Raw genomic sequence first — 25,195 nt, forward strand, 5'->3', positions numbered from 1 at the left:
AATTATATATTTCATTTCTTTCTTGTTTCTTTTTCTTTCTTACCAAGGAGTGATGCTAATTTTATATACCATATGACCCTATATAATCCTAACAAGTATTTAGGTAATGATTTGGACTTCAGTGATTTTGCCTTCATTTTTCCTGCTCTCCCTCCCTCATTTGCTCCCTTTTTTCCATTTATTCATTAATTGACCATCTATTAAGTTTTTGTGCCTAGTGATAAAGCCATAATAGAAACAAATACCAAATTCTTTGGGAAATAATGTTAAATGAAAGAGACAGTCAATGGGAAAAGAAAAATAGTTAAGACTTGAGAAATAAGGCAGTAACCATGCCATTCTTGCTTTCTAAAAATATTCATAATTTATTTTTTTTCAAGATGGCTGAATAGGGACATCAGACACCAGTTCTCTTCAGAAACTAGGTCAAAGTTGTTGGTTAATGGGCATGTTCTGAATGGAATATTGAGGAAAGAGAGCCAGGAACTGTCAGAAATCCCAATAGAAGAAGCAGGGTTGCATACAAAAAAGCAGCAAAATCTGAGAGATTGGCAGCCGAGGAACTCAGAATTCCATAGAAAATATAGGTGGGGGTGCTTCTCTGTTCCCCTCACCTCTGTGACAATCTGCAGACTACCAAACTCTTAGGGAGTCCTTCTGCTCTTGTGACTGTGTAATGCTGTTGGTGGCAACTTGAGAACTTCTCAGGGTCAAAGAAACAGGTGACCAGCTCACACATGTGTGCCCTCACTCTCCTCAGATCTAAGCTAAGATGGCACCATACTAATTGTGCACCCATGGTGGACTTCTTCCCTGCCAGAAGATTCAGTGTCATTGAGTCGCTGTACCACCAGATTGCCCACAAACATCTTCTACAACCCCCTCTGACTTTGGCAGGTGCAGAGGACCAGTGGGTCCCAGGGGAGCTTTCAGACCCCTGGAGATCTAACCTTCAGCCACTTCTATGGGTGGGCACTCAGCTCACCAAAGCGCCCCTTGGGACAAAGGAAGCATAGATGTGGTACCAATCACTGAAGGGGGGCAGCACCAGCAGCCAGGAACAGACATGGAGAGGTGATCATCTCCCACTCCCCTCATCCACTATTGCAGACCCAGAAGAGGTTCTCCCTGCTGGGGGCTGGTATGTGTGAAGGAAAGCACTTGGAGAAAGTGCTTCTCATGGCAGCTCCACCACCATTGAAAGTGAATCCACCCTGCCTGGGATTGCACAATGAGCAGGGACCAACTTCTCCTTCCTATACAGAACAGCAGCAGCCCTGCAATGGAGGACATAACCTACAGAGTTGTCTGCTCTGGACTGGGGAAGGTGGCTCTGCCCTGAGTTGGTTTTAGTGGGAGTGGACAGAGGGCTTTATCCACAGTCTGCAGCCACTTTGCAGCCATGAGCCAAAAGACAAAGTCTATATAAACTGAAGGTCACGAGCCCCAAGGCAGGGGTGCGATAGGGAGGTAAATTGCATTCCTGCCAGCTCAGCATTAGAATCCGGTGCTTGCCCCACTGCCCCTTCCCTGGAGACCTACTCATAGCCCAACAGGATCTCCCCTTGCCATCCTCCCATGAGAATGAGTACTTCCACTCCTCAGCCTCCTGGAGAGTGAGCCAGCTCTGAACTGCCCCACAAAATAAAAACCTGCTGCCAGAAGGACATAGTGCTAGTGCAGGAGAAAAGCTACTTGAGACCTCTGCACCCTGCAGAAGATACTGTTTTGGCTCTTACATTCAATATACCACTACAATAGGCAGCATCTGAGAAAGCCAGTGCACAGAAGCTGTCCACAAACAAGGAACTCATGCAGAACCTTGCCCTGAAAGCACCCAGAAATGAAGACAAAGGATTGTAAAAAACATACCCTGCAGTATACCCTCAAGGGAAAAAAGAATGAAAAATGTAAAAGTCCCATCCAAACTATATAAAATTCAAAAATAAGCAAGAGTTCCTTCAGATGAGAAGGAATCAGTGAAAGAACTACTGCAGTACAAAAAGACAGAGTGTCTTGAAACCTCCAAAGGATCAAACTAGCTTTCTAGCAATTGATTCTAACCAAAAGGAAAAGTCCAAAATGACAGGTAAGGAATTCAAAATGTAGATTCAAAAGAAACTCAGTGAGATCCAGAAGAAAGTTGAAAACCCGCACAAAGAAACTGGAAAACAATTCAGGATTTGAAAAATAGCTATATTTTTATAAAAGCCAAATAGAGCACCTAGAATTAAACAACTCGCTAAAGGAATTTCAAAACACATTTGAAAGCTTTAATAATATACTAGAAAAAATAATTTTAGACCTTGAAGACTAGTCTTTCAAATCAACCCTGACAGTAAAATAAAGAAAAGGTACTTTAAAATCAAACAAAGCTTTTAAGAAATTTGAAATTATGTAATACAACTAAACCTGTAACTTATAGGCATTCCTGAGAGAGAAGGAAAAGTAAGCAATTTGAAAAACATATTTTAGCAAATAGTTCAGAGAAATGTCTTTTATCTTGCAGGTAAGGTAATTATCCAGATACAAGAAATTCAGAAAACACATGTGAGATACTGTAGAAGACATCACTGAAGCAGAGTCATCAAACTGCCCAAGGCCAACATGAAGAAAAAAAAAATTTTAAGACAGCTAGAAAAAAGGGCTAAATTACCTATAAAGGAAATCCCATTACACTAACAGTAGATGTCTCAGCAGAAATATTACAAGTCAGAAGAGGTTGGAGGTCTATTTTTAACCTTCTTGAAGAAAAAAAAAGGCCAACCAAGAATTTTATATTCTATCAAACTAAGCTTCATAAAAGAAGGAGAAACAGTCTTTCTCAGACAAGGAAATGCTAAAGACAACCAGACTAGCCCTACAAGAAATGTTCAAGAGTTCTAAACATGAAAATGAAAGGACAATACTTGCTATCATGAAAGCATATTTTGTACAAAGTTCACAAATTTTATAAAGCAATTACACATTTGAGACTACAAAGCAACTAGGTAACAACATTATGACAGGAACAAAACCTCACATATCAATATTAACCTTGAATATAAAAGGCATATATGCTCCATTTAAAAGATATGGCTTGGCAAAATGGATTTTTTTTTAAAGACCCAACCATCTGCTTCCTCCATAGACTCATTTTATGTGTAATGACACTCACAGGCTCAAAGTAAGGGGAGGGGAGAAAGATCTATCTCACAATTGGAAAACATAAAAGAACAGGAGTTTCTGTTCTTGTATCAAATAAAACAGACTTTAAACCAACAAAGGCAAAAAAAAAAGAAAGACAAAGAAGGCCTTATATAATGATTAAAGGTTTCAATTCAACAAGAAGATTTAACTATCCCTAAATATATATGTATCAAACACTGAAGCACCCAGATTTATAAAATGAATATGACTAGACCTAAGAAAAGGGACAGTGGCCAAATTATAATAGTGGGGGACTTCAATATCCCACTGGCAGCACTAGAAAGATCACTGAGGCAGAAAACTAACAAAAGAACTCTGGATTTAAATTGGATTCTTGACTGGATAGCCCTAATAGACAACTACAGAACATTTCACATAATAAGCACAGAATATACATTTTTCTCATCTGCAAATGGAACGTTCTGTAAAATTGACCACATGCTTGATCATAAAGCAAATCTAAATAAATTCAAAAAAAATTCAAATCATATGAAGCATCTTTTTGGAATACAGTGGGATAAAAGTATAAATCAATACTAAGAGGAATTCTCAAAATCACACAAGTACATGGAAACTAAGCAACTTGCTCCTGAATGGCTTTTGAATAAACAATGAAATTGAGGTAGAAATAAAAAGTATTTTTGAAACAAATCAGTATAGAGATACAACATACCAAAACCTCAAAGATACAGCAAAAACAAAAACAAACAAACAAAAAAACAAACAAAAAACGGTGTTAAGAGGACAGTTTATAGCATTAAGTGTCTACGTCAGAAAGATAGGAAGATCTCAAATTAACAACCTAATATCATATCCAAAGGAACTAGACAAATAAGAACAAATCAAACGCAAAGCTAGTAGATGAAAAGAAATAACAAAAATGAGAATAAAACTAAATGAAATTGAGACAAAAAAAAATACCAAGGAGAAATGAAACAATGGTTCTTTGAAAGGCTAAACAAAATTGATAGACTATTAGCTAGATAAACCAACAGAAAAAAAGAGAGAAGATTCAAATAAGCACAATGAAAAATGGTAAAGGTGACATCACAACTGACAGCACAGAAATCCAAAAGATCCTCAGAGACTACTGTGACCATCTCTATGCACACAAACTAGAAAACAAAGAGGAAATGGATAAATTCCTGGAAACATACAACCTCCCAAGATTGAACCAGGAAGATATTGAAATCCTAATCAGACCAATAAATAATTATGAGATTTATTCAGTAATAAAAAAAAGTCTACCAACCAAAAAGAAGTCCAGAACCAGATGGATTCACAGGCAAATTCTACCAGACATACAATGAAGAACTGGTGCCAAGCTCATTGAAGCTATTCCAAAAAATTGAGGAAGAGAGAGTCCTCTCTAACTCATTATTTGAAACCAGTGTCATCCTGATGCCAAAATCTGGTAAGGACACAATAAAAAAGTAGTACTAAAGTCCAATATCCCTGAAGAACAAAGACACAAAAATTTTCAACAAAATAGTAGCAAAGTGAATGCAGCAGCACATCAGAAACAAAAATTCATTGTGATCAAGTGGGTTTTATTCCAGGGACATAAGGATGGTTCAACATTTGTAAATCAATAAATGTGGTTCACCACGTAAACAGAATTAAAAAGAAAAACAATATGATTATTTTAATAAATTCAGAAAAAAGTATTCAATAAAATGCAACATCCCCTCATGACACAAACCCTCAACAAATTAGGTATCAAAGGAAAATGCATCAAAATAATAAAAGCCGTCTATGTCTATTGAATGAGCCAAGACTGATAGTATTCCCCTTTAGAACTGGAACAAGACAAGGATGCCCACTCTCACCATGACTATTCGACAAAGTACTGGAAGTGCTAGCCAGAGAAATCAGGCATGAGAAAGAAATAAAAAATATCCAAATAGGAAAAGAAGAAGTCAAACTATCTGTCTTTACAAATGATACAATTCTATACCTAGAAAACTCTAAAGACTCTGCCCAAAGATTTCTGGAACTAATGAATGATTCAGTAAAGTTTCAGGATACAAAATTAATTCACAAAAGCTGTTGCATTTATGTACACCAACAAAGCTGAAAGACCAAATCCAGAACTCAATCCCATTCATAACTTCCACAAAAAAAAAAAAAACCTAGGAATACATTTAAACAAGGATATGAAAGGCCTCTACGAGTAGAACTATGAAACACTGATGAAAGAAATTGCAGATGGCACAAACAAGTGGAGAAATATCCCATGGTCATGGAAATGAAGAATCCATGTCATTAAAATTACTACTACTTGAAACAATCTACAGATCCAATGCAATTCCTAACACATATCATTTTTCACAGAAATAGAAAAAATAATTCAAAACTTCATATGGAACCAAAATGGAGCTAAAATAATTCAAAATTTTCCTAAAGGAAAAAGAACAAAGCTGGAAACTTCACATTATCCAACTTCAAACTATACTACAAGGTATAGTAACCAAAAAAGCATGGTACTGGTACAAAAACAGATACATAGATCAATGGAACAGAATAGAGAATCCAGAAATAAATCCACATACCTATAACCTATTGGTCTTCAACAATATCAACAAATATTAAAGATGAAGAAAGGACTCCTCATTCAAAAATGGTTCTGGGAAAACTGGCTAGCCACATGCAGGCAAATAAAACTGGACCCCTACTTCCACCATATACAAAAATTAACTCAAGATAGATTAACGACTTAAATATAAGACCTGAAACTATAAAAATTCTAGAAGAAAACCTAGGAAAAACTCTTCTGGACATTGCTGTAAGCAAAAGATTTATGAGTATGATCTCAAAGCAAATGCAACAAAAACAAAAGTAGACAAATGGGGCTTAGGTTAAACTAGAGGCCTTCTGCACAGCAAAAGAAACAACCAACAGATTAAACAGACAACCTAGAGAATGGGAAAAGATATATGCAAACTATGCATCCAACAAAGGACTGATATTTAGAATCTATAAGGAATTTGAACTCCAGTGAGAAAGAGAAAATAACCCCATTAAAAACTGAGCAAAGGACATGAACAGATGCTTCTCAAAAGAAGACATACATGTGACCACCAAACATGAAAAAATGCTCAACATCATTAATCATCAGAGAAATACAAATCAAAATCAAATGAGATACCATCTCACACCTGTCAGAAAGGCTATTATTAGAAAGTCAAACACTAACAGATGTTGGTAAGTATATGGAGAAAAGGATATGCTTACACACTGTGGGTGGGAATGTAAATTAGTTCAAACCCTGCCCTCCACCATGGAAAACAGTATGGAGATTTCTCAAAGAACTAAAAAGAGAACTACCATTCAACCTAGCAATCCCACTACTGTGTATCTACCCAAAGGAAAAGAGATCATTTTATCCAAAAAAAAAAAAAAAACTCCTGTAGTCTTATGTTTATCACAGTACTATTCACAATAGAAAAGTCATAGAATCAACCTAAGTGGACTGGATAAAGAAAATGTACTATATATACACCATGGAATATTACACAGCCATAGAAAAGAATGAAATTATGTCTTTTGCAGCAACACGGATGGAGCTGGAGGTCATTATTTTAAGTGAATTAATTCAGAAATAGAAAACCAAATACCACATGTTCTCACTTATAAGTGGAAGTTAAGCAATAAGTACACATGGACATATAAATGGAAATAATAGACACAGGGAACTCCAAAAGTAGGGAGGAGAGAAGATGAGGAGAAAGTTGAAAAACTACCTACTGGGTACTATTTTCACTATTTGGGTGCTAGATTCACTAGAAGCCATACCCCAGTACTAATCAATATACCAATGTAATAAAAACCTGCACATGTCTCCCCTGAATCTAAAATAAAATAAAAATTATTTAAAGTAAATTTAAAAAATAGATTCATAATTGACTTCCCCTTATTAAGAAAAGAGAGAAGTTAAAAAATCGCCCAGTTTTCACCCTGAATTTTCAGCATGCAACCCTATTTTCTTCCCAAACCTGTGACGTAATAATAAACAGGAAAATGGTATAATGCTATTTCCATTCTTATTAAAAATCATGTTATTTCTTTAGCTCCATGCTAAAAAGAATATAGTTATTTTGAAGCCTATGTTTAAGGGTAATAGATGTAGCTTCCCATAGTAAGCTTTTTAAAAATATAACAGCCCCATTTGTAACTAAAATTATTTCCTAAAATTCAAAATAAGAAATAATACAACTAAGATATTTAATCAAAGACTATCGCAATAACAAATCCACCTTTTATTTCCACCTACTAGAATAAATTGGCTAAGCAAAATATTGCATGACACACAAAAAAGAAATTTTGTAAAACCTTTTATATTAAATAAAAGTCACAATTATGAATAATTTAACTACACTGAGGCTTTAATCTTAGTAAATATCAAATTAAAAGATAAATATACAAATTTGTTTCAACTCTTTTGTTATCATTTAGTTATAATATCACAACACTTCTCATCCATATTTTCTTGTATATCTTTTAATTTTCTCTCTACTGAGACAGCGGTCACATCAATTCATCAGTTTGCAAAGAAAGATAATTAAACTTCTAGAGAACTTTGACCTGGTAATTTAACAAGCATCCACCATCAAAACATTTGTTCTTGTCACCTGATTTTGCAGGTAAATCTGAACATGTAATAGCTTTAAATTGCTGGTTTGTTTTGGGTGGCGATCCAAAATATATTCAAAGATATATTTCATGATAAATCCTCATCCATATTAAAACTACACTAATGCCATGAATTTCAATTTGTGGGTCAAACATTTAAGTAAATGAAAAGAAGAAGGAGAGGAAAGAGGAGAGAAAAGGAAAAGAGGTGGGAGAGGAGGAAGAAGAAGGAGAGGGAAAAGGAGAGAGGAGGGAAGAAGAAAAGAGGAGGAGATTGAAGAGAGAATAGGGAAGAGGAAGAAGTAAATAGAAAAAGGAAGAAAAGAATGAAGAGAGAAAGAGGAGATGGAGAAAATAGAAAAAAAAGGAAGAAAGAAGAAGACAGAGGAGGAAGAGAAAGAAGAGTAGAAGTGAAGGGGAGAGGGAGAAGACAGGAGAGGAGGAGGGAGAAAGAAAGAGTAGAGAAGGGAGAAGGAGCCAAATGGCTAAATCTATTTTCTGCATATAAAAGTATTAGTGCTTATTTGGTAACATAAGCTTAAGCTAAAGCCAGTAGAAGGGAGGAGGAGAGTAGAGGGAAGAGGAAAATTAGGAGAAAAGAGGAAGAAGAACAGAGGAGGGAGGCAGATGAGGAGAAGGGGAAGATTTTATTCTCTGGTCTATATTCAAGTCAAACACTTAGATTTTCTTTTTCCTTAAAGCTAACTCACCATTGCAGTTGCCATTGGATAGGGAATTGAGCAACGTGTTTTGTTCACACTAAAATAAAACAAACATTAAGAAGAAAATGTTATAAAATTTTACTTGTCTGAAAAAATCACATCATTCTTTTATTTAGAAAGAATAACAAAAAAGTAGTCTCCAAAATTATTTTCACTAGCATTCTCTTCAGAATAATGTATAAAACAAACTTTGAAATAATAAAATGATAATTAATTCTAAGTATATAGCAATTCAGTAAATAATTTATGTTATCAGTAAGACTGTCTTCTTCAGAATATTTCCTGCAAGACTAAGTTTGTTTTGATTTTGGATTAGAAATTAAACATTTGCACATTTTTAAAGTAACATATTCAATCAGAAATCATCTTTATTAACATTGCATTTTAAGAGGGAGAACCACTGATCATATATATTACCACTACATGAAAATGCTGGATTAAAAAACAAACAAAAAACCAGCTCTGTATCCTACAGTTAATCTTGTCTGACAATAATTGATGCCTCTAATGAGATCATGCGCTATCTACTTCGCAAATAATGTACTATTGCTATTTTTGTTAATCATGATGATAGCAGTTGATATTTCTTCAGTCCTCACTGTATGCCAAGGACTTCACACTAATTATTTAATCCTCAGAAAAATTGTATGAAGTGACAATTTTTATTTTTTATATAAGAGAGTCAAAGATTTAAAAGGTTAAATAACTTCACCAAAGTCACAAAGCTAGTAAGAGCATGGGTTAGAACCAAAGTTCATGCCTTTCCAATTCCAAGCCTCTTGTTCCCAACCACTACATTACACTGCTTCTCTCACAAGATGAGTTTTTATCTTAAAGGCTGACTACAGAACCTCTGTTTTCTCTTCTTTATAGCCACAGCTTATGTATTGTAAGCCTGACTCACAGTTATCAGCTATACAATTTCCATCAGGTTATTTTATCTCTCTCAATTTCTACCTCCCTTTTTATGTAACATTCAGGTAACGCCACTTACATCTCAGGGTTGGTGATGATTAAGTTAGCTTGACTAAAGGGACCGGCCCCTGAGAGAGATTCAGTGAACTTGAGTTTCCTTTCCCTCGTCTTAAAAATACTTCATGTGAAATCTCCCGTGAAAAGAACTTCAAAATAATTTATGTAGATATTCGACCCTTAAGGTGGTGGATCATAACTCCATGTTTCTTAAGTGTGGGCTGCACACAGTGACTTTCTTCTGGAGAGCACAGAATAAAAGAGAAGGGAGTCACTTTACAGTGGAGAAACCTGGCAAACACTCCCTTATCCAGGTGATCAAGGTAGAATAAACATGTTGATAAATCATGTTGATTGCAGGTACCCTTGATACAGTGTGATGAGAAGGGCACTTTACCTCCACAGTTTTCCTCCCAAAAGGGGCCCATGCTTAGAAAGGTCTCCAATCTGGTTTAATGATATTCTGTCACCATCTTGAAATTCTTAATAATTGTTGAACAGGGGACCTCACATATTCATTTTGCACTGGGCCCCTGTAAATTACATATCTGATCCTGTATATAAGGCTTCTATGGTACAAATTAGGGTAAGGCCCAAAGGCAGAAGTGTGAAGCTGTAAGGGACAAGAATGTGGTTCAGGACAGCTCCTAAGACATCAGAAATGGGAGGGTCAAGATCTTCTATGTACCTAAATGACTGGGAATAAGTAGCTCAAGGACACAAGAAAAAGAAGCAATCCTTGTGCTCTAGAGGAGTCAAGGAAAGTTTCACAGAGACAGTAGTCAACCAAACTAATAATGCTAACTAAGATGTTACAGTGTTGAGTAGGGCAAGCACTATTCTAAATGCTTTGCCTTCATTGACTCATTTAATCATCTCAATTACATGTGAGAAAACTGAAGAACAAAGATTCAACAACTCAAAATTCCACAGGTAGTAAGTGGCATACCCAGGCAGCTTGGCCTCAAAGGCCACACTCCTAACATTACAGAGGGCTTAAGGATTCAAATGATAATAGATAGCTTATTTGTATTAAATCATACTGATGCAGATTTGATTCAGTATCTCTGTTAATTGACAGCATAAATGGAGATAAAGAATTCTGGAATTTTATAATAATATTATTAAAATGATTGCAACAGTTTATGCGTCTCTGAAGTCATTTATCATATTCCATCATGTTTAGAGTTAGTTCTAATGCCTTTTCTTTGGTTTAAAAAAAAGATCCTTTCGGCCGGGTGCAGTGGCTCACACCTGTAATCCCAGCACTTGGTAGGCCGAGGCGGGCGGATCATGAGGTCAGGAGATTGAGAACATCCTGGCTAACACCATGAAACTCCGTCTGTTCTAAAAATACAAAAAAACTAGCTGGGCCTGCTGGCGGGTGCCTGTAGTCCCAGCTACTCAGGAGGCTGAGACAGGAGAATGGCGTAAACCCGGGAGGCGGAGCTTGCAGTGAGCCTAGATGGCGCCACTGAACTAAGCCTGGGCGACAGAGCAAGACTCCGTCCAAAACAAAACAAAACAAAACAAAAAAATCCTCTGGAGATTGGTTAAGAGATCCATTAAATTAGATCATTTGTCTTATTTATTCTTTTCAGTGCTATAGTACCTGTGACACATGTCCACTAAATATATGCTGAATAAATCAATGAATGAACAAGAGAGTGATTACCTAAAAATCAACTAAAAGAATCAAATAATCATAGGTTTTGCTGAAGGGAGAGATCTCGAAATACTTGTGTGATGTATTATTACTTACTTGATATATGTTTTATTGTCATGATATAAGGTTACATGTAGTATGACATTCTAATCAAACCACTGATCCTACCTTGCTGGTATCATCGAGTGGCTGATTACAGGCATTTTCCTTTTGGATTATGTTCATTAAATCAGTATAAAATTTTTTTGCATTCAGGAAAACAAGCGGGTTGTTTATTGAGATAATTTTCACCTGCTGCAGGTTTTCCTTTTAGAGGAGAAAAAGAAACAGATTTAGAACTCTGAATTAAATAATAGAGAATTATAGCCAACAAACAATCAGGTCTAAATGTCACTCAGTTTTATGAGCAATCTCTCAATTAACATTTTGATCACTAAAATGTATTTAGAGGCCTTAATGTACTATCACACTTCCTTAGGGGAAATACATATTTCCTGTTTACTAAGAAACATTAATAATGGCAAGATAAGTTGGCAGCTTTTAAGAAAGTGGCCCTTATTCTTCCTAGCTGGTTTTTCGGGAGGCAGTAGCCTAGACTATCCAAAGAGTTCCAGGAAGTCCTATCCTTTCAAAAGTATTTCTTTTATTCAATCTATCAATTAAAAATTAATTTACTTAACCATCAGTACTTTTTTTTAATGAAAATGTGTCCTAAAGGGTCAACCATCAGTTATTTACCTCATAATGACATAGCTTTCCTTCAGCTGAAATACTTTACAGGTGATTAATAGTTGTAATTTGAAGACAGAGACCTACAGGTAGTAGTAGGAATATAACTTTACTTTGGGCAGGCCTAGGAACTGGATTGCCAGGATGTGGTGAGCGATGCAGAAAGGAAGAAGGAAAAGTTTTGACACAAAAGGTGTCTGCTTTGCCCATTTTCCCATCACTTGGTGATGCTCAACTAAAACAGTTTTCTCTATGACCTTTGGGGCAAGTGTCTGATCTAGAAATGGAAAGGAGGGTAAATTCTACAAAATGACAAGTCTTTATCAACTAAGTAAGCAATACTCTTTCAGGCTTTACTTCCATAGAAGAGGAGATGCAAAGAATAGCGATGCATACAGACAGAGGATAGAAGTATGAAAGAAAGAAAACATTAAGTATGTTAATTTGGACAATTCATTTAACTTCTCTCAGTTCCCTCATTTCCAAAAGTGAGACAAATGTTTAAACTAGAAAATCTCAAAAAGTTCCTATAGTTACAAAACTGATTGAACTTTGCAAAGTGAGGAGATTTGCAACAAATAACTCAAGAAAACAAACAGACCTTAAGTTGTCAAACTAATGTTCGGACAAGAGTAAACCTCTTAGAAACAAAAAATAAAAATTAACTCTTAGGCCTGTCATATTAGTCATTCCAAAGCACCAAAGCTTAGCCTGACCCTCTAATCACACTACATCAAACTTGTCCAAGCCATGGCCCGTGAGCCACATGCCGCCTAGGATGGCTTTGAATGCAGCCCAACACAAATTCATAAACTTTCTTAAGACATTATAAGACTTTTTTTGCAATTTTTGTTTAGCTCATCAACTGTCATTAGTGTTAATGTGTTTTATGTGTGGCCCAAGACAATTCTTCTTCTAGTGTGGCCCAGGGAAGCCAAAAGATTGGACAACCCTGAACTACGTGATTGTGCCAGTGGGTTGTTTTAAGTTAATATGAAAAAAATGTATTTGTTAAAGAATAGAGATTCAAATTGTTCTAGAAAAGAAATTATCAGTGGGGTTAAATTCACTGAGTGGGAAGAGATCTCTCAAATCACGAAGGGTCATTTCACATGAAGAAGAGGCGGAAGAGTGCATAAATGGAAAAGATAATTGACAGATTATTTTAATTTAGCTGAAAATTCCACCTGAGAACTTACATTCAACTCTTGCTTTATCTTAGTTTTGTCCCTTTTATTTTTTATAAAAAACATTGAGAAATTAGAGAGATGTAATATTATAATAAAATTAAAATCTCCATGTGAAACAGTTATTATTCAGGTCAGTGACTAGACCAAAACCAATCAAGACTTAAAGATGTGGAGAAATTTCTAGCATTTTCATCTTCCTGTAAATCCCCTCATTCACTTCTCTACATGTTTAGCCCAAGAAGTAGTTAAGGATTAGACAGAATTTATTAAACAGTGATGTTTAAGCCGAAAATAGTCAAATCCAAAGCCAAATTCAGTCTCAAAGCTGAGGAGGTCAGGGCTAATACATGTGTACTTGTGGTGTGGATACACAGGGGACTTCAGGGGCCCAAAAGTCAGTCTGGGGCTTTGCACAAGCACTAAATTCCCATGGAAAAATTAAGGAAAGAAACAAAAGGCAAAGTTGGTGGAAAACTTGAGCCTAGAACACCCTGGAAGGCCCTGAATCCAAATAGCTCTCTGTGAAACAAATCTTTCCATAGTATTAAAAACATAAGCCATTCCCTTGGGTGCTGCAGAGGGTTCCTGATGCTGCTTCCTACTTCCAGTCTATTTGGAAATACCCTGACACTGGTCCTTCTGGCGGGAGGCCAGTTTACTCTATCCTTAGGGGAATTATGAGATACTGAAACAAGTGTATGTGAAAAATAAAGGGAAAAAGGTTAGTCAAACATTTACAAAGCAGGTTCAAAATGAGGGCAATTTTTTTTAATTGGCAAAAATATTTCAAGTCAACATTTTCCCCCTCACTTTAAACTGTTATAGTCATCCTTTAGAACAACAAACTAGAATTCAGACATAATCAATTGGCTTTCCTAAGCATGAGCAGAGCAAGACTGTTTATACAAGTTGTGTCCTTAAAAAGGTTCCCACTGTGTAAGAAACCAATTCTATTGGCATTCTGTAGCCACTGGACTGAATTATCCTCTGCTAACATACAGTTGACTGAGTTAAAAAAAAAAAAAAAAAGCAATACCATGAACCAAATTTGCTTCATTCCCTTTCCTATTTTCTATCTTTCTCCATGACTTAATTCAGAATAGACTATCAGTTTAGTTTGATTATGCAACTCAGTAATGGAAAAGAGGTGTCCAAATGCCTGAATCAATCTTGGCCATGATTCTACAGTGAACTGTAGTTCTAGGAACCACGCTACGCTTTTATTTGAATGCTGAATCCAAAGAGATTTTCTTTTGTTCTATTGATTTGTTGCATGTCGTTTGTCACATATATTGTGATCACATATGTACCATTCGAAGTTTATACTAATTAAAACAATTATATTTTAACTATCATAATTTATCTATTTTGGTGATATCTTAAAATTATCTCACCCACAAAATTATTAACAATTGCATAAAGGAAAAGTAAAACTAAACTTACACTGTCCATTTCTGTCTTTACTTTAAATTCCATTTCTTTCATGTTTTTTATACTTAGAGTCATTGCTCTAAAATTAAAGCAGATAGAAAACAAAACAAGTCATTTCCTAATCATTATATAAACAATGAAGAAACCAAAAGTAGTCATTTAATAACTAGAATGTATCTGAAATGATTTAAATTCTATAACCCATTTGTTCATAAGAGGACATTGGTAAATCTACATATCTCTAGGATATTTGGGGATAGAGGCTAACAACAGAGGCATATAAATAGAGTCCCATCTCTCCAAGCTACTAGATGTGCATTAGTAAAGAAGAATTATAAAAGAGAAAAGGCAAGAGAGTATGCAGCATTGATAAAATACTGTTTTAATGAAAAGCAAGAAAAGAAAGAATCAATGGCAAGATAGGACTGGATAATATTGAATCTGAATATATAAATTCTATAAAGAAAGACTCTATAGAAATAAAACAACATTTTTTAGAATACATTATGTCACAAATAACTTTAATGGAAAGATGGATGTGAAGTAAATAGAAACATTATTCCCAGATGAATACTTTGTAAAGCAGAAAAGAATTGGTCAGACTAGGGAAATGATTTATAAATTTTCAGTAAAATGACAAAAAGAGAGTGTGTTTCTCAATAAATTATCTAGAAAATAGATTAATCTGACTTCTGAAGAATAAAATATTCTGAAGTTATTTAATTTTCCAAATAATTATATTGTGAAATGATTTGTGATCATTAGCTACTAACTCTCTTCACTTAATTTAAATAAATCTCTCTATAATGCAGCATAAGGCTAAGGGGTTTATTTATTTTAAAAGAGTTTATATATTCTATTTTATAATGTTGATAAGCTATTTATCTTCATTAAGATCAACATTGTTAAATATCATATGCAGATAAAACATTTTCTTATCTGTTTGTCCCTAGTTCTCTGACAGCAAGAAAAACATGAGATTGTAGTACTATATGTTACACAGAAATAAAAGTACCTAGCAAGTACCATATGGCAAGTAAGCATGTATTTTGCTGCTGTGTCAGAATAAACAGAGCATTTAGATAGGATCCTACCTTGGGAAGCGTCCTATCACTATAGCTATGGTACAAACAACACCAAACAGCAGTCCCACATTGGCAGCAAAGCATATTGTAAATACATATGTACTGACCCATATGCCCTGAAAGAGAAACAAGAAACAGAAGTTGTGAATCCTTTGGAATTCACTTCTTTCTCATGATTGCTAAGTTCCTCACAATTGTATTCTTAACACTCTTGTGACCAGATCTCTCAGCAAGAAGATACTATTTAACAAGTGGTAAACAGAAGTTCAGAAATACAGAAACAAATCCTGCTCCATCAGATTCTCAGCAGCAAAGGTGGGGAAAAGTTTCTTCTTTTATTTCCAGACACTGACAAGCCTTAGTTCAATCCCCAACAAACACTATATTTAAGATCTGTAAATAGTTGGTTGATGTGTATGGTTCAAACGCATGCCATGATTTCCCACCGCTTTCTCATTTAATGTAATATTATTACAAGCAATTGTGTACAGATTTTTGGTCATTCCCAACAATATTTTGTCTTCTAGGATTGCCATAAAAATAACTAATGTCATTTATTAATACATAAGGCTCAGGAAGCCTAATTTTAAAATGACTGAGTCAAACAATGCTGCCAATGCCACTTTTAGATCAATCATTATGGAGATCATTATAATTTTATTTGTAAGGGGCCATTCATTACGAAAGCTAAAATATAAAAGGGCCAACTTGGTTTTTGGGAACATTTCAAAAGATTACATGAAACTCTAATTCTCTTTTAGTTGGAATACCAAAGTTATTGCTGTTTTGTTTACCACTTAAAATTATAATTTGCAACAAGATATTGTATTATAGTTGGAATTTCTAAGCCTAGTGCTGAAAAAATATCTTTAAAAGCAAAATAATTTGTGAAATACAGATTATATTTTCTTAACACTAAATCTTGCATTTATCAAACAGTAAACAAACAACGTTTTTAACCTCTGTCTTTTCCTCCCAAAACTTGCAGCACTTTGCCTCTGACTGCAATTCTAAATTTGTTTATTTCTGTCCTAATAGCTATATTATCACTTTAAAACATCTTTGAAAACATATTTTAATTCCATACACAAATGAGGAAGTTAGAAACGTTTCTGTATTCTAAAAATAGCAGAATCTTGGGGAGGGAAGGAGTGTAAATGTTTTTCAGACAAGTCTGAAATAACTATTTCTAAAGGGCTCTTTTTTGTTGCTGTTTTTGAAATGCTTCTCCTTTGTCTGGATTATTTATCTACACTAAGTTTGAGTGATTCTTAACAGGCTTTTTTGAAAAGCTGAGCCCTTGGAAGCAAATGGAGGGAATTTTATCCATAAAATTCCTTTTGATGTAGGACAAACAAACATTCTGGAGTAAAAGAGAAAATACAATTTAAATGAATGTCATATTAAGATCCATCATCTACAAATGTAATGCTAGGTTATTACTTATTATGAGATCATTCCCAGCTGAGATGGTTTTTCTTTATTCAGGTGAACACACAGCCATTTGCGTCTTCTGTTCATATATAGTGTTTTTTTCTTCCTGGTGTATTATGCTATACTTAATCATATACAAAACAAGGCTGCAAGTTTTTGACCATTATTTTTGCTTCCCACGATGACTCTGAGTTTCACTCACTCTCAAATGCTAACTGAATCTGCCCAAGTATGGCAGAATAATACCTCACCAAAAGCTTTATAAGTCTAATTCCTCTGGGCCATCCTCCACGATTCAATATGGTATAGGGAACTAAGGATCCTGGTTCCTGCCACATAAAAAACCATAGAGCCTGGAGGCCAGAATTCATCAGAGCAACCAGAAATTTTGGTACCATCTGGTTCTATTTTTAAAGCATATTTACTCTCCCACAACATCATCTATTATAAGTTGGGCTTTCCAAATGCTTACTTATTTCCTGGGGCTACATTTATAGCTTTGAAAAAATATCAAATGGAAATTAATAACATAGACCAATAAATAGTTCCATTGGTTAGAATAAATCCCAATAGCATTCTGTAATAATTCCTGTTAAAGACCCAAATGCTAGTTGTCACAGTTATCAAGAATTAGTTGACTCTTGGGCCCCTATTTTTTATTTTTTGTTATGTGTTCCTACTTGCTCTCTTCCCTATTTGGCACTCACAGTCCCCAAACACAAACTAACCCCAGTGTTGACCTTCAGTAGGGCACACAATGCTTTGTCTTTGTAGAACATACATCAGCATAAAGCACAGTTTAACAGCTACTAAATTACCTCACTTCCCCCTAGCCTAACTATTGTACTATCTGTTTTTATGGCAGATCCCTATTATTAAATTTTTACAGATCTGAATTCTGTATCCAATGTTCAGCTATTCAAACTCAGTTCTGAGCCAATAAGTCTCCTTTTGGACAACTATTTTCTCATTACTTCAAAGAGGGTTTTGACCAACAACTCAAAATAGCATCAATATTAAACTGTTAGGCCTATTGTGGGGAGAGGGGAGGGGGGAGCCATAGCATTAGGAGATATACTTAATGTAAATGACGAGTTAATAGGTGCAGCACACCAACATGGCACATGTATACATATGTAACAAATCTGCACATTGTGCACATGTACCCTAGAACTTAAAGCATAATAAAAAATGTAGAGGTGAAACAGTTTCTAATTTTCCATGTGATGACTATGTACATGATATTTTAAACTTTAAACCTTCAAATTAGTTGACACACCCACACACCCATATCTTGGATAATTTCACTTCCATGATATTCTAGGCATAGTCCATCTATTTAGTAATCTAGACATTATACATATTGGGTATATAGCCTATATCCACAAAAGTCTGTGCAATATTCATACTTTGAATGCTGCACCCAATAGTCCAATAATCCTTTGAATGCTGTGCCCAATAACCCAATAATCCATGGCTTTTCACTGTTGAATCCCTTGGCGACTAAGAGATACCTATTCACTCCAACCATAGAAGGCTATTTTCAAGCTAAACCCAATGTCCCACTGAATCATCATGCACCTGCTATATCCACGTCACCTTTCTCACACCGTATCTTTGCCTGCACCCTATTGCCTACTTACTCCAAGTATTTAACTATCACATCTAAGTAGGAGACTACAAATTCTAAGCTCTTAAACAATTTTTAGCTATCAAACACCTTCAAACTTAACATGTCCAAATGCAAACTCATTAACTTCACCCGAGAACCTGTCCTTCCTCCAATGTTCTCCTTCAGTTATAATACTAATATCCTTCAGTACTCTAATCAGAAGGTATGGAATCACATTTTACTTTTCCTCCTCTTTAATCTACCTGTCCAATCATTTCACAAGTTCTATAAATTAAGAAAAAATATCTCAAATCATATCCTTTTCTCAAATTATTAATGATACGTTAGTTCACACTGTTCCTTTCCTCAACTCTTTTGACAGTGTCCTACTTAACTCTCTGCTTTTGTTATCTGCACTGTAAACCACCTGCCATACTGCTGCTAGAATTAATGTTCTAAGTATAGATTTGGATATCAGATTTAGAGAGTATATTAAAGGCATTTTTACTCAACCCTCCTCTATTGAAATCCACCCAAAACAATATAAAATGTGAATACAGAAGGGAAAAAATCAGCATCAATGAAGCCAGAACATGGTCAAAACTTCTAACTACAAAATACGATATAGACTTGCCAAATACTGTGAAATTTGGATGATAATCAAGGAGGACACTAGAAGCCAATAAACTTATCCTCAGAGCTCAATCAAGTATAGATTTTTATTTAAATGCCAGAATCCTGAAAATTCTATACAATAATCTGGTAAGAGCTTTTAGGGGCAACAGCTTCTAAGTTCTAAGGTCAAAGATGGGCTACCAGAGAAAAATGAAATGTACTCATAGAGATTTATTTAATACCAGAGGACTGCAGAGTGAAAGGCCATTTGTATCACTTACAATCTGACTTCCTAAGTAAAGGTGACTGGAGGAAGTAAAACAAGATGAAGAATGGAGAAATGACAACAGCGTGAGATCACCAGTGAACCTGTGATTTCTGAGGCTTTGCTTCAATGATCTAAATCAGAACTGCGGGCTGCTCTACCTCATTTCCAACCTCCTGCTCTCCCTATGTTGTTTTCCAGCAAATGGGTCCCCTAAAAATGCATTACAATTCTAAATGAATCATCAAGGGCTCTATTCATGGAAATGAGGAAAATAAGAAAGAAAATAATGAATAAGAGGCAAAAGATAGATTTGGATATGTAATAGGCAATATAATCTCAGGAAAGAAACTTTAAATATAAAATTCAAAGAAGGAATGATAAATGAAAACAGAAAACAGAAGGAGATAAAAGCAGGCAGGCTAGAATAATTCAGGAAAGAAAATGAATGAAAATAAAAGCCATGTTTAAAATTAAAAAGTAAGATAATCACAACTAGAAATACATAATCAGAGATATGTGACTAGTCCAAATAAATCACTTACACAGAAAAACAAAATAATCCTGGGAAAATATTTAGATATGAAGGAAAACAAAGTAAAACAAATAGAAAATTCACTAAAAGACAGCAGAATACATAGATTTGAAAAAATATTCAAAGATAAATTAGAAGAAAAATTTTGTAAATAATTCCTGATTATGAGATCAAAAGATTATGTCATGCTCAGAAATTTGAAACTGAGTGCTCAACCACAGTAATATTCTGATAATAGTACCAAACTTCGTAAGTAAGAAGAAAGAACTTCATTGGGCATCCATGTAGAAAAACAAGTTACTTATAATAACAACAAAAAAATTATGAGGGATAAAATCTACTTTATCCCTCAATGCCTAAAGATAATGTTAAGATTAAAAAGACCTGAGAGAAAGTATTTTACACTCAGTCAAAAACTTCTTTCTAGTATGAAAACAAGCAGATATTGTCACAATGAAATAGCTCAAGGAATATAAAACACATGAGTTCGTGGAAAACTACTTGGTGACGTACAGAAAACAATGAGATGAAATAAATAACTCAGGTAGGAGAATCTTTTTTTTTTTTTTTTTTCCCAAAAGACTAGAGATAACCACTAAATGCATCTAAACAATAGAATTTTCTATATCCTATAACTCAGTGAATGATATCATCTTCCTCCACTGGTGTTCCTAAATAAAAACTCAGAAGTCATTCCAACTGATCCATATTATATAATGAACTGGTGGTGAGGACTAACAAATACAATCTCTTTGATATTTTTCATCTGATTTTTTCTTGTACTTCATGGTCTCAGCCTTGGTCTAGGCCTTCCTCATTTATATGCCTGAAGGGCTAAAGAAGTGCTCAAATTTCTGTATACTTCACCAGTTTGATCCATCTTCCTCAAACTACTCAAGTGACCTTTCTAATACATACATTTTATTCTTATTTCACCGTTCAGTGATGTCTCACTGCCTTCATAATGAAATCAAATCATATTTGTAAGACATGAGTTCCCTTTCCCAATCCAACCCATTCTTAACTTTTCCAACATCATCTGTCACTACTCCCATCATCACATTATATGTTCTACCCATGCCAAATACCATAGGGTAATCAAGTAACTTGTTGAATAATTTGCACCTTTTCATTTCTTTGTTTCCATGACCCACCTAACATATATCACCTTTAAAAGGTCATGGTTAATTTTGGCCTCTTGTTCTGCCTACAAAATACTGTTCCTTCAAGTCTCAGTTCATATTTCAGCTCTTCTGTGACAGTCTTTCATGTTAATCAGTCCAAATTAAATGTTCCTGCCTCTATTTTCCCCAAAACTAAGCTCCTACTTTTCCCTCCAGGTCATGTTTTATCCTGTCTTGCATAATAAGTTTGTGTTTCTGTGTCTACTTCCTCCACAAATAACTGTCTGGAGAGAATGGACAGTTTTATTTTCATCTGCACATTCCTCATGGTGCCCAGCATTGTACTTTGGTAAGAGCTCAGTAATACTGAGCCCCAGGAGGAATATTATGAAAGTAGGCACCAGCATAAATAATATCCCAAAATCTCTCAGAGAAAATGATCTGAAGAAGAGAAAATGTGTATTTCATATTAATAATTATATTTCAATATGATGACTGTCATAGTAAAGCTAAACAGAGGGTACTTATGAAGTATGTCTCCCATATTGGAGAGGGAGAGGATTCTGGATTGCTCTTGCATAGATAGGTTTCTCTAGAATCAGTGGGCTATTTATGTTAGTAGAAATCGTACTTTATCATGGTTCAGTATATTTTAATCTGTTTCAAGCATGGTTCTCTTAATGTAACCCATTTAAAAGGCAATTCATGACACCTTTTGTATTTAGAATGAAAGTGGTCACCATTAAGAGGTTCAGCCTATGTGCACGCAGCATGCATTCTTAGTGATTAATTATAGTTTTTCATACAGGTTATAAATTGTCACATTTCTATTACTGTCTATTTCCCTGGTAAGTCTTACTTCCAAAATTAATTCACATTGTAAATTGGGCATCCCAAATTCACTGAAATTATTAGCATTTCTTTAAAAGTTCTCAAACTACACATTCATCAAAATTTGACCAAACTCTATTTCTGTTTCATATATATTTCAATGTTTTTATTAAGATTTTGGAAAAAAATAAATGGTAGTTTGTAAAGTATACAAGTCTCAAATGGCTAAATCTATCTGCTGAAAATAAAATTATTAGTATGTATTTGGTAACATAAGTTTAAGCAGAAAAGGAATAGTTTTAGATCAAATTTCTACTTACCCAATCGATTTTATCCACATTCCAATATTTTTTTAAATCTCGGAACTGTATTAGCATTCCCTTCAGTCCCACAACAATAATGCTTGCGAGGACACACTAGAAATAAAATGTAAGTTGAAGATGAAGCAACATAAAAATTGTAACGTAAATTTAGAAGGCCAAGGTATTTTATTGTTTTGTTTTTAAAGTACTTAATAGAGAAAAGCAGTCACCAATTAGAAGACAAAAGCAATGTTTGTTTTGTTTAAAACTAACCTATTACTGTACTTTAGGAAAATAATATATATTCTAGAAATTCATAAAGTAATATTTGTACAATTCTAAACAACAAGAACAAAAAGAAAATAAGTAAATTGTAAGGATGAATGTCATGAAGCTCAATGCCCTCTTAACTATACATACTCATGGTCATTTGTTTGAAATGTATTTGTTGCATGAAATTAAATATGTACATCATATATTTTCTTATAATTGCCTTAAATGTCAATTATCTGACTTCACCCGAAGATATTTATAACTCTCTTGAAAAGCAAACTTGATTATTGGAAGATTCTCCCATGGAAATGGTTTATTCTCACTACACACATGAAAAATTAGAATAACAAAGGATGGAGACAGGCTTTCATAAGCCCAGTGTTTTGCATTCCTTTGGTGCTTCAGCCTTATGAAGAAGAAGGTGAAACACTGGCACTAATGTTCTGAGTCACTTTGTATAACAGACATATCAACAATGGGAAGCTGTATTTTGTTTCCTATTTCCTTGCCTTAGCACATATGTTTTTCTAACAGTCAAAGTTTTAGTAAAATTTATACTTCTTATAACCAACTATGCCTAATTTCACCCTCCAGATGAGCACAGAATGAATCTATTTCCACAATGCTATTCTTACGTGAGAGCCAAAACTTAAAAGAAACAGCCACAGTACCCCTCCCACGCCTGCCTCAAATGTGGTAGCTTTCCATACCTCCCTCATTCAGACTTTACTTCTGTAACATGGTTTCTAGATTTATGATTATTGAGGTTATACTTCCAAGAAATTTTATATACAATGATTCTCATGAAAAGTTAAATTAAAAAGTAGATAGTGAAAAAGCACTACCGTACCATGGGCAGCCAGTAAAGCAAAGGTCCTATTGCATAGATGACTATAAGGACGAAAATGCAAGATATTAGACAAGCCACCTGTAAAATACAAGACAGACAAAAAGAAAAAAGAAAACCTTGAACTTTTTTATTATGTCAAAGTTATGGGTTGGGGGGATAATTCTTAGTTTATCTTGATTAGAAGAAACAAAATGTTGCAACATAACTGTTAAATTGCTTAGACTGTCATTATCTATATTTTGCAGCTGAGGGAAGTTGAATGTGACAGCCGACAAACTGGTGCAATCAAATTAAGTCAGTGATGAGAGAAAAGCAATTTCACACAAAGAAATAGGACACCATCAACTGTTATCACACATCACAGCGATGGCTTTTTTGTTTAATAGTGAAAGTGACATTTCAATTAAAAGTTCTTTAGCCTGTTGGTGTTTAGCCTGACTCCCCTCCTTATTTTGTAGGAGGTTGTTTGGGCAATAACTGAATATGTGGCTTAGGGTACTTCTGTGCTGATAATTTCCACTGAAGCATTTACCCTCTTATTTGGAGTTCTTTGTTAGTAAAGGCTCCAGTTGTGAAGTAGTTATATGGGATATGGGAGTGATCTCTGGCAGTGGAACAGGCTTCATTTTCCTAAGCCTGAAAGGCCATTAGTATTATGTTCTAACCAGCCAGCCTGCTGACAAAAGGCAATTCAGTTCACCTGACTCCTACAGCCATATTCCACTTGATGAAGAACTTGATTTCACAGAAGCAAATGTTCAGGACTTAATAAAATATTTGGCCAAACTGCCTTCCTAACAAGAGAAAAGAAGGCTTTCACAGGGCCACGAAGATGCCTAGAATATCATTATGGAGATATCAAAGGGAATTTGGACCTAGTAGAATTGCTTTAATTAAAAATAAATATATAAACAAACAATCAATATCAAAGGCTGGCAAAAACTCAGAGCAACTGGAATTCTCAGGCATTGCTGGTGGGAATGCAATATGGTACAGCCACTCTGAAACAGTTTGACAGTGTCTTATAAACTTATATATACGCTTACCTTATGACTCAGGACTGCCTAAGAGAAATGAAACATGTCCACGTGAAACCTAAATATGTATTTCTAGAACCTTTATTCATAAACACCAAAATCATAAATAACTAAAATATCAACCAATTGGTGAATAAATTGCAGTACATCTATACAATAAAATACAACTCAGCAATTTAAAAAAATATGGATGGGGAGCAAGATGGCCGAATAGGAACAGCTCCAGTCTCCAACTCCCAGCGCCAGCGACACAGAAGACCGGTGATTTCTGCATTTTCAACTGAGGTACTGGGTTCATCTCACTAGGGAGTCCCTGACAATCGGTGCTGGTCAGCTGCTGCAGCCTGACCAGCCAGAGCTGAAGCAGGGCGAGGCATCGCCTCACCTGGGAAGTGCAAGGGGAAGGGAATCCCTTTTCCTAGCCAGGGGAACTGAGAAACACAACACCTGGAAAATCGGGTAACTCCCACCCCAATACTGCGCTTTAAGCAAACGGGCACACCAGGTGATTATATCCCACACCTGGCCGGGAGGGTCCCACGCCCACGGAGCCTCCCTCGTTGCTAGCACAGCAGTCTGCAATCTAACCGCAAGGCAGCAGTGAGGCTGGGGGAGGGGTGCCCGCCATCCCTGAGGCTTAAGTAGGTAAACAAAGACGCTGGGAAGCTCGAACTGGGTGGAGCTCACAGCAGCTCAAGGAA

At 35.3% G+C, this 25,195-nt stretch overlaps 1 protein-coding gene across 1 annotated transcript in view; it reads right to left on the minus strand.

Annotated features, from left to right (window-relative positions):
- Positions 1 to 25,195, minus strand: part of SLC26A7 (solute carrier family 26 member 7) — a 143,105-nt gene that overhangs the window by 19,433 nt on the left and 98,477 nt on the right. Inside the window, exons 10-15 of the mRNA XM_017871205.1 lie at positions 23,458 to 23,535; positions 22,353 to 22,448; positions 15,626 to 15,732; positions 14,544 to 14,610; positions 11,350 to 11,487; positions 8,532 to 8,580 (exon numbers count right to left, since the gene is read on the minus strand). Of these exons, the coding sequence (XP_017726694.1) occupies positions 8,532 to 8,580; positions 11,350 to 11,487; positions 14,544 to 14,610; positions 15,626 to 15,732; positions 22,353 to 22,448; positions 23,458 to 23,535 (535 nt within the window). The remainder of the gene's footprint in view (positions 1 to 8,531; positions 8,581 to 11,349; positions 11,488 to 14,543; positions 14,611 to 15,625; positions 15,733 to 22,352; positions 22,449 to 23,457; positions 23,536 to 25,195) is intronic.

This window comes from Rhinopithecus bieti, unplaced genomic scaffold (assembly GCF_001698545.2).
Source record: "Rhinopithecus bieti isolate Rb0 unplaced genomic scaffold, ASM169854v2 scaffold_6371, whole genome shotgun sequence".
Classification (NCBI taxonomy): domain Eukaryota; kingdom Metazoa; phylum Chordata; class Mammalia; order Primates; family Cercopithecidae; genus Rhinopithecus; species Rhinopithecus bieti.